This window comes from Sinocyclocheilus grahami, unplaced genomic scaffold (assembly GCF_001515645.1).
Source record: "Sinocyclocheilus grahami isolate Dianchi unplaced genomic scaffold, SAMN03320097.WGS_v1.1 scaffold1394.1, whole genome shotgun sequence".
NCBI lineage: Eukaryota > Metazoa > Chordata > Actinopteri > Cypriniformes > Cyprinidae > Sinocyclocheilus > Sinocyclocheilus grahami.
In genome coordinates this window covers 217,849-232,136 of record NW_015506573.1, presented here as the reverse complement: position 1 = coordinate 232,136, position 14,288 = coordinate 217,849, and the positions used below count along the sequence as shown (strand labels likewise).

Sequence of the window (14,288 nt, the reverse complement as noted above, 5' to 3'; positions counted from 1 at the left end):
GAGTGTGAGAGATAGTGTGAGTGAGAGTTTGTGTGTGAGAGATGGTGTGAGTGAGAGAGTTAGTGAGTGTGTGTGAGTGTGAGAGATAGAGATAATGTGAGTGTGAGAGTTAGTGTGAGTGAGAGAGTTAGTGTGAGTGAGAGTTAGAGTGTGAGAGATAGTGTGACAGTTAGTGAGTGAGAGTTAGTGAGTGTGAGAGATAGTGTTAGTGTGAGTGAGTGAGTGTGACAGTTAGTGTGAGTGAGTGAGCGAGTTAGTGTGAGTGTGAGAGTGAGAGTGAGTGTGAGAGTGAGTGTGAGAGTGAGTGTGGCAGTTAGTGTGAGTGAGAGAGAGTTAGTGTGAGTGAGAGTTAGAGTGTGAGAGATAGTGTGAGTGAGAGTTCGAGTGTGAGAGATAGTGTGGCAGTTAGTGTGAGTGAGAGAGAGTTAGAGTGAGTGAGAGTTAGAGTGTGAGAGATAGTGTGAGTGTGAGAGATAGTGTGAGAGTTAGTGTGTGTGAGTGTGAGAGATAATGTGAGTGTGAGAGTTAGTGTGAGTGAGAGAGTTAGTGTGAGTGAGAGTTAGAGTGTGAGAGATAGTGTGAGAGTTAGTGTGTGTGAGTGTGAGAGATAATGTGAGTGTGAGAGTTAGTGTGAGTGAGAGAGTTAGTGTGAGTGAGAGTTAGAGTGTGAGAGATAGTGTGACAGTTAGTGAGTGAGAGTTAGTGAGTGTGAGAGATAGTGTGAGTGTGAGTGTGAGTGTGAGTGAGAGTGAGTGTGAGTGTGAGTGAGAGTGAGTGTGAGTGTGAGTGAGAGTTAGTGTGAGTGTGAGTGAGAGTGAGAGTTAGTGTGAGTGAGTGAGTGAGAGTTAGTGAGTGTGAGTGTGAGTGTGAGTGTGAGTGAGAGTTAGTGTGAGTGAGAGTGAGAGATAGTGTGAGTGTGAGTGAGAGTGAGAGTGAGTGTGAGTGAGTGAGTGAGAGTTAGTGAGTGTGAGTGTGAGTGTGAGTGAGAGTGAGAGTTAGTGTGAGTGAGAGTGAGAGATAGTGTGAGTGTGAGTGAGAGTGAGTGAGACAGTTAGGGCGAGTGAGAGAGTTAGTGAGTGTGAGAGATAGTGTGAGTGAGTGTGACAGTTAGGGTGAGTGAGTGTGAGAGATAGTGTGACAGTTAGGGTGAGTGAGAGAGTTAGTGTGAGTGAGAGTTAGTGTGAGTGTGACAGGGTGAGTGAGAGAGTTAGTGTAAGTGTGAGAGATAGTGTGAGTGAGTGTGAGAGTTAGAGAGTGTGACAGTTAGGGTGAGTGAGTGAGAGAGTTAGTGTGAGTGAGAGTTAGTGAGTGTGAGTGAGTGTGACAGTTAGGGTGAGTGAGTGAGAGAGTTAGTGTGAGTGAGAGTTAGTGAGTGTGAGTGGTAGTGTGACAGTTAGGGTGAGTGAGAGAGTTAGTGTGAGTGAGAGTTAGTGTGAGTGTGACGGTGAGTGAGAGAGTTAGTGTAAGTGTGAGAGATAGTGTGAGTGAGTGTGAGAGTTAGAGAGTGTGACAGTTAGGGTGAGTGAGTGAGAGAGTTAGTGTGAGTGAGAGTTAGTGAGTGTGAGTGAGTGTGACAGTTAGGGTGAGTGAGTGAGAGAGTTAGTGTGAGTGAGAGTTAGTGAGTGTGAGTGTGTGTGAGAGTGAGAGTTAGTGTGTGTGAGAGTGTGTGAGTGTGTTTGTGTTTATAGATGGAAGCTCGGAGACTGTCGCAGGACAAACAGAACCTGTTTGAGAGCTGCAGTGTTCAGGGGTTTTTACTTTAAACTTTTTTAAAAGAGCAGCTGCGTTGCATCTGAAGACACTGAGGAATTCTAATAACAGACCTGTCCTGAAGTTAAAAGAAGTTGTTTTCTGATCTTTCTACTGGAGTATCTGACAGATTTGTGAAGTGATTCTCTCTGCACTATACTAAGCTGGGCCGTTCTTTGCCTGATTGATTGATGTTTGGTGATGATGTGAACTCTTTGCAGTTCTCAGTCGAACGTCAAATGATTAGTAATGCAAAAACGTGATGAAATGAAATGGTGTGTCTCCATCATTTTACTTGTTATCGCTCGGATGATCGTGAACGCTTGGGTATTTATGATATAGCAGGACATGAGGCTGTGTTCGGTGTGTTTCACATCACACATAAGCAGTGTGAAATAGTATGGAGTGAAATAATGAGAGAGGAGTCATCTCGTCTTTGTGTGTAACTACTGAACAAGAAGTAACTGATAATGCAGAACAATAGTGCAACTAATTGTAAAGTGCAACTAATTGTAAACCAGTTGAGAGCGCCGACTGCCAATCCCCGCTCTGCAGCTGCTCATGGGAAATGTAGTTCGTTTGAACACATGGTAAAGGTTTATAGCAAAGTGATCTTAAATATTAAATCAACTAATTATTGTAATTGGGTATAGCTTTATACGATATCAATCAGTTACAGCCAGTGAATTGTAACACATTGGATTTGCACGACAGACTTTTTTTGATTAATGTTATTACAGACGCATTTTAACAGTGTTTTGTGTGTTATGAGCAAAACTAGGCTCAGTGTCGAGTCTCCTGCTGCACACAATCACACCTCTCACACAGTCACTGTGAAGACCTGCTAATATGGGCACCAAAATAAATATGCACCGCATGCGTGTAAAACCAGCTTACGGTTTCACAACAGGTGATTTAACATGAAAGCAGAGTAAGATTCCAAGGCTTTTTGCTTGTAGAAAATATCAAATTTTCATAATAAAAATAAGTGAGCGAACAGTTTGTCTTTGTACCCATATTTACAGTGGAGGATGGCTGATGGCCAATTGAACACTTATACACCACCGTTCAAATGTTTGGGGTTGATAAGATATTTTTTATTATTATGTTTTTGAAAGAATTGCATTAACCAATATTGTAACTAATTACAATATTGTGAAATATTACATTTTATTATTACTTGTGTATCATTAATTTAAAATAACTGTATTGTATTTTAAAATGGTATTTATTCCTGAATTTTCACTCCATTTTCATTACTCGTTAGTGTCACATGATCCTTCAGAAATCATTCTAATATGCTTTCAGGATTCTATGATGAATAGAAAGTTCAAAAGAACTGCATTTATTTGAAATAGAAATATTTAGCAACATTATGAATGTTTTTACGGTCACTTTTGATCCATTTAAAACATCCTTGCTGAATAGAAGTATTAATTAAAAAAAAAATTTGTACTAACCACAAACGTTTGAACTGTGCAATAATGGTAATTGAAAGATAAAATAGCTGAAATTGGCTTCCCCCTAGGCATGGGCCGGTATGAGATTTTGACGGTATGATAACCTTATTCCCATATTGTCCCATATTGTCAAAACTGAAATCTCCTGGCTTTTTTCACGATTACTGAGGTCTAGGGGCTATTTAACTACCATATAAGTTTCAAAATAGTCGGTCCACAGTAAAATTCACACAGCCTGCTTAAAGTTCTAGCTATTTTTCACGAACCGCTGTGACTTCCGTAAAAAGTTGACGTAAGAACTACACAGTCACCGCCTTCAGTCACCACCCCGAGCACCGCCCACCGTCCCACTCTCCTTTAGCCAAACCCCCAGACAACATCACGTCCATGCTTTTGCTGAGCAAGGACAACACAGAAACATTTTTTAAAAGAGCATCTGCGTTGCATCTGAAGACACTGAGGAATTCTAATAACAGACTTGAAGTATTGCGGAAAAAAAGTATTGTGAAATGACGGCGTTTCCATTAACCAATGTTATGCGGCTAAAACGTAACATTTTGCCTCTCGCGATAAGTCATGGCAACGGATTTTGGTGGGATTTTGGCTATATTTATTCAAAGGAGGCTTATGCGTGTATCTTTACAGAAGCAGCAAAGAGAGCCGCTTCAGAAACGTGCGTGGCTCGGCTGGAATAAACCATAGACTGTATAAAAACATTAACACAAGCACTGAGTGGCCGCAATCCGCTTCAGTGACCGTATCAGAGCCACACTGCACCGCAGACGTGTGCAATGTAAATTGTCTAAGTATTAATAGTAGGGAAAGCCCCTTATACTGGAGCGCGGCCACTTATGAAGTGTTTCTTGGAGGTTATAGTACATTGAAGAATGATCATATGACTTTTTACATACGCCATGTGACCTGTAAATGCGAAAAAGCCATTTCCATTCCAGTTTTGCAAATTAATCCTTTTTCGCATTGCCTGAAAAACCACCTCATGCGAGCGTAAAAACTTTTTTGCGATATATGGCCGTTTTTGCGAAATTGACGCGTTTCCATTAGGCGTATTTTCAATTCGCAATTTCAATTTGCACAATTTGAAGGGTAATGGAAACGTGCCTACTGTTATGTAGCAGCTCTAGTCTGAAACCACAGCAATTGCTGGCAAGGCATAAAAAGGCATTTCTTTATTCTTGTAAATAAGTACACTGCCTTTATACATTTGCCAAAAATAGTAGGGAGCTGGAAACCACCTGTATTCTTCCTCCAAAATAGATGAAAACCATATTCAAGAAGGGCTGCGAGTATATTTTGCCGAAAGTAAGGTCACTATGATATCAAAATGTTAGGTAGCAGTGGAATTTCACAATTCTTTGAGGCTGCTGTCACTTTAAGACCTAATGCATAGAATCAATATACTGACACACACACACACGTAATTCCTGATGGACAAAATCAAGTCCTGCCTTATAAGTTTCTTATAAGTCTTTTTACACATATATGCAATGATGAGGAAGAAAAGAGATGTGGATCTCTTACTGATGTTCTGCATGTTCATTTGGGAATCAAAGAGACCGTTTAATCCACAGTACATGCTTGTCAACTTTTATGTAGCTATAAACATTTACCATATTTTCTTGATGATTTTAAACTGCACAGGACTTTGCTAGAGAATCAAGCGTAGTGTTAGTGCTGGCAGGTCACGTTAGTCAAGCTCGCATCAGCTACCTATGGGAATACGACACCTATCTAAGCATTCATATATAAGGTCCCTCAGTATTATCATCAGTTTTTGCATTGCTCAATAGCTAATTACGCTCCTCCATCCCCAGCTCCTCCTCTGTCAGTCAGGATTCAGCCTTCTGATTCTCTTTTGAATCAGACTAATTCTAAAATGTGTACATAAGATTATTGGATTTTAACGATATCTGCAATACATTTATGTTGGTTCTGTTCTGTTTACCCTGGGGGGTTATTGCTGTTCTCCCTGCTCTCATCCATGCTAGGCTGCATGAATGCGCAGGGAGTTCTTGCCCAGAACAGAACCATACCGCCAATCCAAACTGTATGCTAATTGGCAATCATATTTGACGATAGTGGTCCTGACAGAAATATGGAGGGCAGCAGCAGAGTCATTTGAGGACATAAATGCTTTGATTCAACGGTCGACTGCTGTGCAGTTCTTGTCATCGAGCAGCTTGCTTCCTCTGTGTGTTTGTGTAAGTGATTCAAGGCTTTCATAAATGCTGCATTGAAATAGCTCAGAATCATCCACAGATGAATAAACTGTCATATTTACTGTTTGGAGGTGAAACAGCACCTAGTCAAGTCAGTGCTGTACTGATAACAGCCTATCAGTCCTGTGTGTGTGTGTGTGTGTGTGTGTGTGTGTGTCTCTCTCTCTGTATGTGTGTGTGTAGATCAATGTCATTTACATTTCAGCTGTAAGATGATTATATTAACAGCACTTCAAGACACATTTAATACTACTTTAAAGGAATATCATTTACTCGCCCTCAAGTTGCACTAAACCTTCTTTGTTCTGCTGAACACAAAATATGATATTTTGAAGAATGGTGGTAAAACAAACAGTTTACAGCAGAAGGAAGAAATTCATACAAAAATTTCATTTTTTGGGGTGCACTATCCCTTTAACTCAACTCAAAACAGTACACCTTTGTATACTCTTTCATAAATAATTTATTATCAGTGAGATCAGCAACACCTCTTCAAGTTACAAGATCACCTGGGCTTAAAAATATATAGTTGTATGCACTATTCTGATGCATTTCTAGTCCACTCGGCTCAAAATCGTAGTAAACAATCCTCTGCTTTTGTTCTCAGCGCGGGTCCTAAAGGAGACAACATCTACGAGTGGAGGTCCACTATCCTGGGTCCTCCAGGCTCCGTGTATGAGGGAGGAGTGTTCTTCCTGGACATCGCTTTCACTCCAGACTACCCCTTCAAGCCACCCAAGGTCAGAGCTCGCTCTCAGATAGTCACAGTTAGTGTGTGGGATGGACAGCCGTCTTCACTCACAAACTACAATAAAAAATCAAACAAACAGAATTAATACTTTTGATTAAGCAGGGAGGCATTAAATTGACAGAAAAGACATTACAATTATTTCTATTTCAAATAAGTGCTGTTCTTTTAAACTTTTTATTAATCTTAAAAGCCCTGAAGATGTATCCACAAAGATATGAAGCAGCACAACTCTTTTCAACACTAATAATAATCTTAAGCAGCATATTAGAGTGATTTCTGAAGGATCACGTGACTCTGAAGACTGGAGTGGAAATTCAGCTTTGCATCACAGGAATAAATTGCATTTTAACAGATATTGCAATAGTAGTTTTAAATTCTAATCATTCTAATGCCACTTTTTCTATGATACCGATACTTTCATTTTTGGTACTTGCTGATACTGATTATTGATACTTGTGTTTTCATCGCGTTTGTCATTTTTAAATCTTGAGCAGAGAAACCAAAAAGAATATGAATTTGTTTTGCAAAGAGATATTTCCTTCCGTTCTTTCACGCTTAATTATGCCTGGTATAATGCACAAGCTTCTGTTGCTTTCACGGTTCATTCTTCTGTGATATGATATCTGTATCATATGCGATTTCTAGTTATATACATTGCCCTGTTCGTACAACAGCAGATGGAAATACTTGTAACTATAGTGACCGTTAATGATAGTGAGTATAGAAGCTTTGTATCATGTTTTGACTCTGAATTCTGATTGGATGAGCCTTGCTGGAAGTTGCTGTCAAATGCATAGAAACACACACCTACACCACACGCTCAGTATCTTGTGTCATTAGGCCAAGTGTTAAAACACACACACACACAAAGGTTCTGTGTTTTCTGTACTGGAGAGTGACTCACTCTCAAAATTAGGTTGTGACTCCTCATCTTTCAGATTATGAAATCGTTCAACCAAATTATTCAATTATAAAATTGTTGAAAAAACTACTATTGTAATTCCTTGAGCTGAGGCTTTACAGTGTTCATCGGGGCTGTAAAGAAGGAAGTGAGGGTTTGTACAAACCTCATGAGGAGAAAAGCCTCTGGTTTAGGACTAAATGAGTAAAGAGCAATCAGTTATTAAAGGACACAAGGGCTTATTCTTAAGAGAGTCTGTTGTGCTGTTCTGATGTGTTCAGGTGACGTTTCGCACGAGAATCTACCACTGCAACATCAACAGTCAGGGTGTGATCTGTCTGGACATCCTGAAGGACAACTAGAGCCCTGCGCTCACCGTCTCCAAAGTGCTGCTGTCCATCTGCTCTCTCCTCACAGACTGTAACCCTGGTAAGACACCGGCTCGGCTCAGCTGAGGAGATGTTGGCTGATAGAGCTGGCAGGCGTTGTTAGCTGGTCGTGGGCTGGAGCTCCAGTGTTTGTCAGTATGCTGGAGCTCCACCTGTTTGACCGAGACGACAGCAGAGCAGTTACAGGTGTGGGCATCGATACAGCCGCTTCATGCTCATGTATGAAACTGCACACATCTTTCTGTTCATCTCATGTCTGAGTTGCTTGATTTCACCTTTCCTTATAGCTTATTTTAGGGCCTAAAATGAACACTCGCCAAATGCGAGTAAAAATCGGCTTTGGCGAGTATATGAAACTGTGTCAGTCGCCAGATGGCCGGTAACATTTTTATAAATTCTGTTGTGAGAACACAAACGTGAACGACGCTCTGTACAGTTAACGGTTCCGAGCTACTTCATCGCAAAAGTTTAAGCCTTTGCAATGTAAATATTCAAGAGCTAGAACACATGAAAGGAGACTGGTTACTCGCGCTGAGTGGGAAGTTTAAACATCCGAAGCCCCGGCCTGAAAGCCGCGTCTTGATCTCTGCTTCCTTCCTGCGCTTGAACGGACAAATTCACACAAAATTATGTCAAAAATGACCGTCTCTGTGAGTATCCTAGTAAAGCAGTTGGTTCTTAAGTGAACATGAACAGCTGAGAAAGAAACCGAACACGAACCGCGCACGACGCAATGTGTCACAAGACAATAGAACCCATTATAATCAGTGATATTGTCTACACAGGATGCGGCGCGGCGCGGCGCGACACAACAAATCCCCGAAAGTAAACGGATTCTCCGTTCTATTTCTGAAATAGTCCAAGCAACGGCCGCTTTGTCACATCTAGTGTTGACAACTTCAAGCTGCTGCAGTGTAGACACGGTGTTAAAGTGATAGACAAAGAATTCCAATAATCCTGCGGTTGTCTGCGTTTTTAATGTCAATCAAAGAAAATAGGACAAAGAAAAACTTGAACTTTAAAAAAAGATATAAAGACTATAGTGTTATTTGATTAGCACAATTTATTACATTTCTGTAGGCTACCTGAAAATCACTTAGACAAAGAATTCCAATAATCCTGCGGTTGTCTGCGTTTTTAATGTTAATCAAAGAAAATAGGACAAAGAAAAACTTGAACTTTAAAAAAAAGATATAAAGACTATAGTGTTATTTGATTAGCACAATTTATTACATTTCTGTAGGCTACCTGAAAATCACTGTTAGACCTGCCTGAAATGCACCGTTTCTATTTGTATTTTTGTTGTATAGTAGGCTATTTTGTGCAATTGCTTGTAATTTGATTTGCTCTTATTTTACAACTGACTATTTACTAGTCTTTAAAAATGTAGCCTATTAAATTTTTATTGGTTAAGCTAGTAGTTTTAGCAGGTATCAAAACTGGAATCAAGGATTGTGATTTTTTGCTATTATCTAAAATTTTGGTGTCATAACTGCCTGTTTTTTTTTCCCATGGCTGGTAAAAAATATTTCTGGCCGGTACATTTCCTAAAGTCACCGGCCAATGGCAGGTCTGGCAAAAAGTTAGTTTTAGGCCCTGCTTATAAGGACAAAATAGGCCAAACAAAGACTTTCTCGCAGCCTGAGCCCTAAATGCATTACTGTATTTATGTGTCACACCGGGTCAAATTTGTTGAGAGAACTAAATAAATAAATCACAGCGGTGTAAGTCACATTTTATTATATTCAGAAATAATGTAAAATACTAGTAAATAAAATGTTTACAAACATTATCAAATATGTATTGATAGTTCAGCTCACTCCACAACAAATGCTTTAAATGTAACCGAACAGAACAGCAATGAAAAATACAAGCATAAAACAAACAAATCATCCTGGCATTCGTTATAAACATTATTCATAAAAAAAAACTGCAAGCCTAAACCAATTTGAAAGTAATGGCATGTGTGAAATGTGCTATCAGTGCATCCAGTGTACTGAGATTTAGAGCACAGGAGGTGTTTTTAACCTGGTGAAACGTGTGTCTTCTTCTGCAGCTGAATAACAATGAAAAATACAAGCATAAAACAAACAAATCATCCTGGCATTCGTTATAAACATTATTCATTAAAAAAAACTGCAAGCCTAAACCAATTTGAAAGTAATGGCATGTGTGAAATGTGCTATCAGTGCATCCAGTGTACTGAGATTTAGAGCACAGGAGGTGTTTTTAACCTGGTGAAACGTGTGTCTTCTTCTGCAGCTGATCCTCTGGTAGGAAGCATCGCCACGCAGTACACAACCAACAGACCAGAGCACGACAGGATAGCCAAACAGTGGACCAAACGCTATGCCACATAGTTTCCTCCGGCCGCAGAGCGCCACTGCCTGCTGGACACCAGCGGGGATGGGATGGGGAGGAGCTGTAAGAGGAAATGGGGGGGATGGGGATCCATAGGGTAGAGATGGAGGGTGGATTTTATGATGGAATTTAAATTCCCATTTCAATTGTTTTCTTTCCCTGCATTTTTCCCCCCTTGGCTCAAGTAGCATCATGATTTGACAAAAATGGATCTTAATGTGTGTTTTCTTTGCCTTCCTGTTGTAAATTGGTTTTATTTGTCAAATGAAGTCACGGCATGAGCCTAAAGCAAGATTGTTCCATTTATGTATTTTCCCCACCAATATTAAAGTTGACGTTGTTGTACAGAGTCGTGCAGTATCTTTCAGTGCAAGCATTCAGATTCATGATGCATTCATGATGCAGTCAGTGGTCCTAAAATAGGCTTAATTTGCTTTATGGAAAATGTAGGCTGATTTCTTTTGATTATAGAATGAAATGTGACAAAACTTCCAAATTGGTGATTTAGGATTATGTTGAATAGGACGATGAAAAGATTATAGCACATGTTGTTTATTAATCTTACCTTACAGACGACTCTTGGCCAATATTACAGCAGTTTACAGGTGTATTATTGTAATGGTAATCACATCTGTATTATTGACAGCGACGAACAGAAATAAGTCAACAGTCCATCCAATCAGTAAGCATTTATTTGGTTGAATCGCCTCGTTGCATGGTGAATAATACACAATATGTCTTTAGGTAGCTTTCATTTCAATTAGAACGGGTTACTAAGACAAGGATTTCACAAATGTCCATTGATAACTACTGGAATTCTCCTCTACTGAGTTTTCCTGTGCTCTACACAAACAGCTACAGGCTTCATCTCAGGACTACATGATTATAGCTTTGGGTTTCTAAAGCATTGAGACTAAATGCAAGAACAGCTGAGTTTTGGAAATAATGCTGGAAGACATCATCATACACACCATATGGCTTTAACGTAACCTAATGTTGCCATATTTTTATGAAATCTTAAATCACTTCATGCCGGACTGAAGTTCACATCTGAAGGACAGAAGAAGCACTGAAATCGTCCGTTTTCTTTATATTCGCAACTGGTCCAACTGGTGTTTCTCATGTCCGAGCCATATTCTAGGGATGGGAGAAAAAATTGATTCTCCACTGCATCGCTATTCTCTCTTCGATGATTCTCAATCGAATCTAAAATTGTTGGAATGGATTCTTCTGAGCGTGTTTTTTTCCCTGCGTATGGCATGTGCGCACGCTGGAGAGAGTCGCAGCAGCATTCACTGCACACTATGCACATCGCATCCACCACCGCCACTTGCATCTCCGAATTGATGTAAAGACAGTCATGTTTTCAAAACAGGACAAAACATATGTCGAAATAGATCTGTGCATTAGTGTGAATGCAGCCTATTAAAGCTGTCACTGTCTATGATCTCATCAGTAATAATCAAACAGCAATAATGCTGAGGGAAAAAAGAAAAACCCATAACCACAACCCATAACTTACTATTATTACTACTACTTACTATTCTTCATTAATACAATTAAAACACAATTAAAGCACAATTTTCCGCACCACAATCTGTCAAGCACATCTTACCAGCAAACATACACTCGTTCACATCCTTCTCTTAATGCTGAGGGAAAAAAGAAAAACCCATAACCACAACCCATAACTTGCTATTATTATTACTACTCACTATTCTTCATTAATACAATTAAAACACAATTAAAGCACCACAATCTGTCAAGCACATCTTACCAGCAAACATACACTCGTTCACATCCTTCTCTCCACTCTCTGAGGCAGAAGTCTCCAAACTCATCCTTTCTAATCATCCTACTACTTGACCGCTTGATCCTATTCCATCTCATCTCCTTCAAGCCATTTCTCCTGCCATTGTACCTGCACTCACTCACATCGTTAACACATCCCTTCACACTGGTGTTTTTCCCTCAGCATTTAGACCGGCTCGTATAACCCCACTTCTTAAGAAACCCACCCTTAACCCAGCTCTTTTAGAGAACTACAGACCGGTTTCCCTTCTACCTTTCATTGCAAAAACACTTGAACGATTTGTGTTCAACCAAGTCTCAGCCTTTCTCACACAGAACAACCTCCTGGACAGCAACCAATCTGGCTTCAGAAGTGGACATTCGACCGAGACTGCCTTGCGTTCAGTTGTTGAAGCCCTAAGACTGGCAAGAGTAGATTCCAAATCTTCAATACTTATCTTATTGGATCTGTCCGCTGCTTTTGACACGGTTAACCACCAGATCCTCCTGTCAACCCTATTGGCAGGGCATCTCAGGAACCGCACGCCAGTGGTTTGAGTCTTACCTCTCAGATAGGTCCTTCAAGGTATCTTGGAGAGGTGAGGTGTCCAAGTAACAACATCTAGATACTGGTGTGCCTCAGGGCTCAGTACTTGGACCACTTCTCTTCTCTGTCTACATGGCATCACTAGGTTCTGTCATTCAGAAACATGGCTTTTCATATCACTGCTACAGTGGGGAAAAAAAGTATTTAGTCAGCCACCAATTGTGCAAGTTCTCCCACTTTGCAAGTGAACGTCGCTTTATTGTGCCATCTCAAAGAAGCACAAAATCACCAAAATCCGAGCAGCTGAGTCCTTAGCTATCTTCAAGAATCGGCTAAAAACACATCTCTTCCATCTTTATTTGACCCTCTAACTCTAGCACTCTCTATTCTAATTCTATTCTTTATGTAAAAAAACTTGCCCCTTTTAGACTTGCACTCTATTTATTTACTAACTGCTTGTTTTCTTTAAAAAAAAAAAACTAACACTTGCTTCTCTATTCTTTTTGTATTCTATCTATTTGATATCGTTTTATTTATTATACAATTAACAAAAGCAAAAAAGGCCTCTAACACTAGCTTGCTTTATTCTTTTTCTATTCTATCTGTTTTCTTTTTATTTATTCTATGATTTTTTTTTAAAACCTTGCTTCGTGTACTGCGTTAAGTTAACTGAGACATGTTATAGCACTTGCATATCATTGCTCTTTTGTTGATTTTGATTGCTTCCATTGTCCTCATTTGTAAGTCTCTTTGGATAAAAGTGTCTGCTAAATGACTAAATGTAAATGTAAACTATGATTGTCTGTAAACTTTCAGATACTTAATGCACTCTCAGATACTGTTTATCACTTGTAATTGTCTTTTTCCCCCTTTAATATTTTATATTTGCTTGTATGTTTTGAAGCTATATTTAGTTGGTTAAATTATTTATTTATTATTAATTTGTAATTATTTTTTAAAAAGTAGCCTGCTTATATAATTTAATAAAAATGCGTAAAATAAATTTTATATAAAATTTCTTTGAAAATGTAGCCATGTGCAGTAAAATTGAAAATGCAATGCATGGTGATATCGAAATTGAATCGAATCGTTGACATGATAATCGTAATTGAATCATGATAAATAAATGAAGCCTATAATGTAAAATAGATATAATATATAATTCTATAATATATTTAAATTGTAAAATACAGTATTGAATTAACAGAACCATAAATGAGAATAATGATAGTTACAAAAACTCAGGTGTAAAATCTGGAAGAACTGTGCTAATGAGAATGAAATCTTTTGCTTTAGAGTTTCAGAATACAGATTTTAATGGTCCAAAAACATTTTAACAGTCCAAAAATAAGTTCTTATTCTTCCGATTCATTTTAGTGTTTAAACAACGTTTGCATGAGATTTGTCTGACTAATCATTTTCCTTTCACTGCAGCAACTAAAGCAACGAATTCTCAACTTCTGTGATTGGCTGGCTATAGTAAGCCCAGTGACACAGCAGTACCTCTATGAGTGCCCTGCATTCATTTATATGTTCTGCTATTTTCCATCAGTACACACAAATACAACAACTACAAAAAGATTAGTGCATGTATTTCTGAGGGTAAATAGATCTAGTCCTAGCTAACCTCTTTCACTAGAAGCCCTTAATCTTCTACAGTACCAGAGAGAAGTCTAGAGTGCTGATGTGTGGTAGTGTGAGCTGCTCAGATGTCGCTGGACGGGGTGCCCTTGCTCTTGCGGCCGGGCAGAGGGAAGGCGGACTTGCTCTGCGGCTGAGTGAGGCGGCTGGTGAGGCTGGTGAAGGGCTCGATCAAAGAGCTTCTGTCTGTGACCGTCACCTCCCAGAGTTTGAGCTTCTCGCCACGAGCCCACTGCTGCGCCGCGTCCTGATCCACCTGCCTCCGCTCGTGCAGGTCACACTTATTCCCCAGCACCATCACCATCACCTGCACACACACACACAGACAGACACACACAGACGGACACTCACGCACACACACACAGACAGACACTCACGCACACACACACAGACAGACAGACACACACACACACACACACACACACACACAACCAAACACACACCCACACACACACACACAC

General features: G+C 39.6%; 1 protein-coding gene and 1 pseudogene across 3 annotated transcripts in view; one reads left to right on the top strand and one right to left on the bottom strand.

Annotated features, from left to right (window-relative positions):
• LOC107569913 (ubiquitin-conjugating enzyme E2 E1-like) overlaps positions 1-10,197 on the top strand; it is an 18,298-nt pseudogene extending 8,101 nt beyond the window's left edge.
• A 3,195-nt stretch (positions 10,198-13,392) lies between these two features.
• LOC107569912 (NF-kappa-B inhibitor-interacting Ras-like protein 1) overlaps positions 13,393-14,288 on the bottom strand; it is a 6,690-nt gene continuing 5,794 nt past the window's right edge. For 2 of the 3 annotated variants that reach the window (XM_016256084.1, XM_016256083.1), the window contains exon 4: positions 13,393-14,134. In XM_016256084.1, the coding sequence (XP_016111570.1) occupies positions 13,892-14,134 (243 nt within the window). In that variant the 3' untranslated portion in view covers positions 13,393-13,891. The remainder of the gene's footprint in view (positions 14,135-14,288) is intronic. The other variant, XM_016256082.1, reaches the window with a different exon arrangement.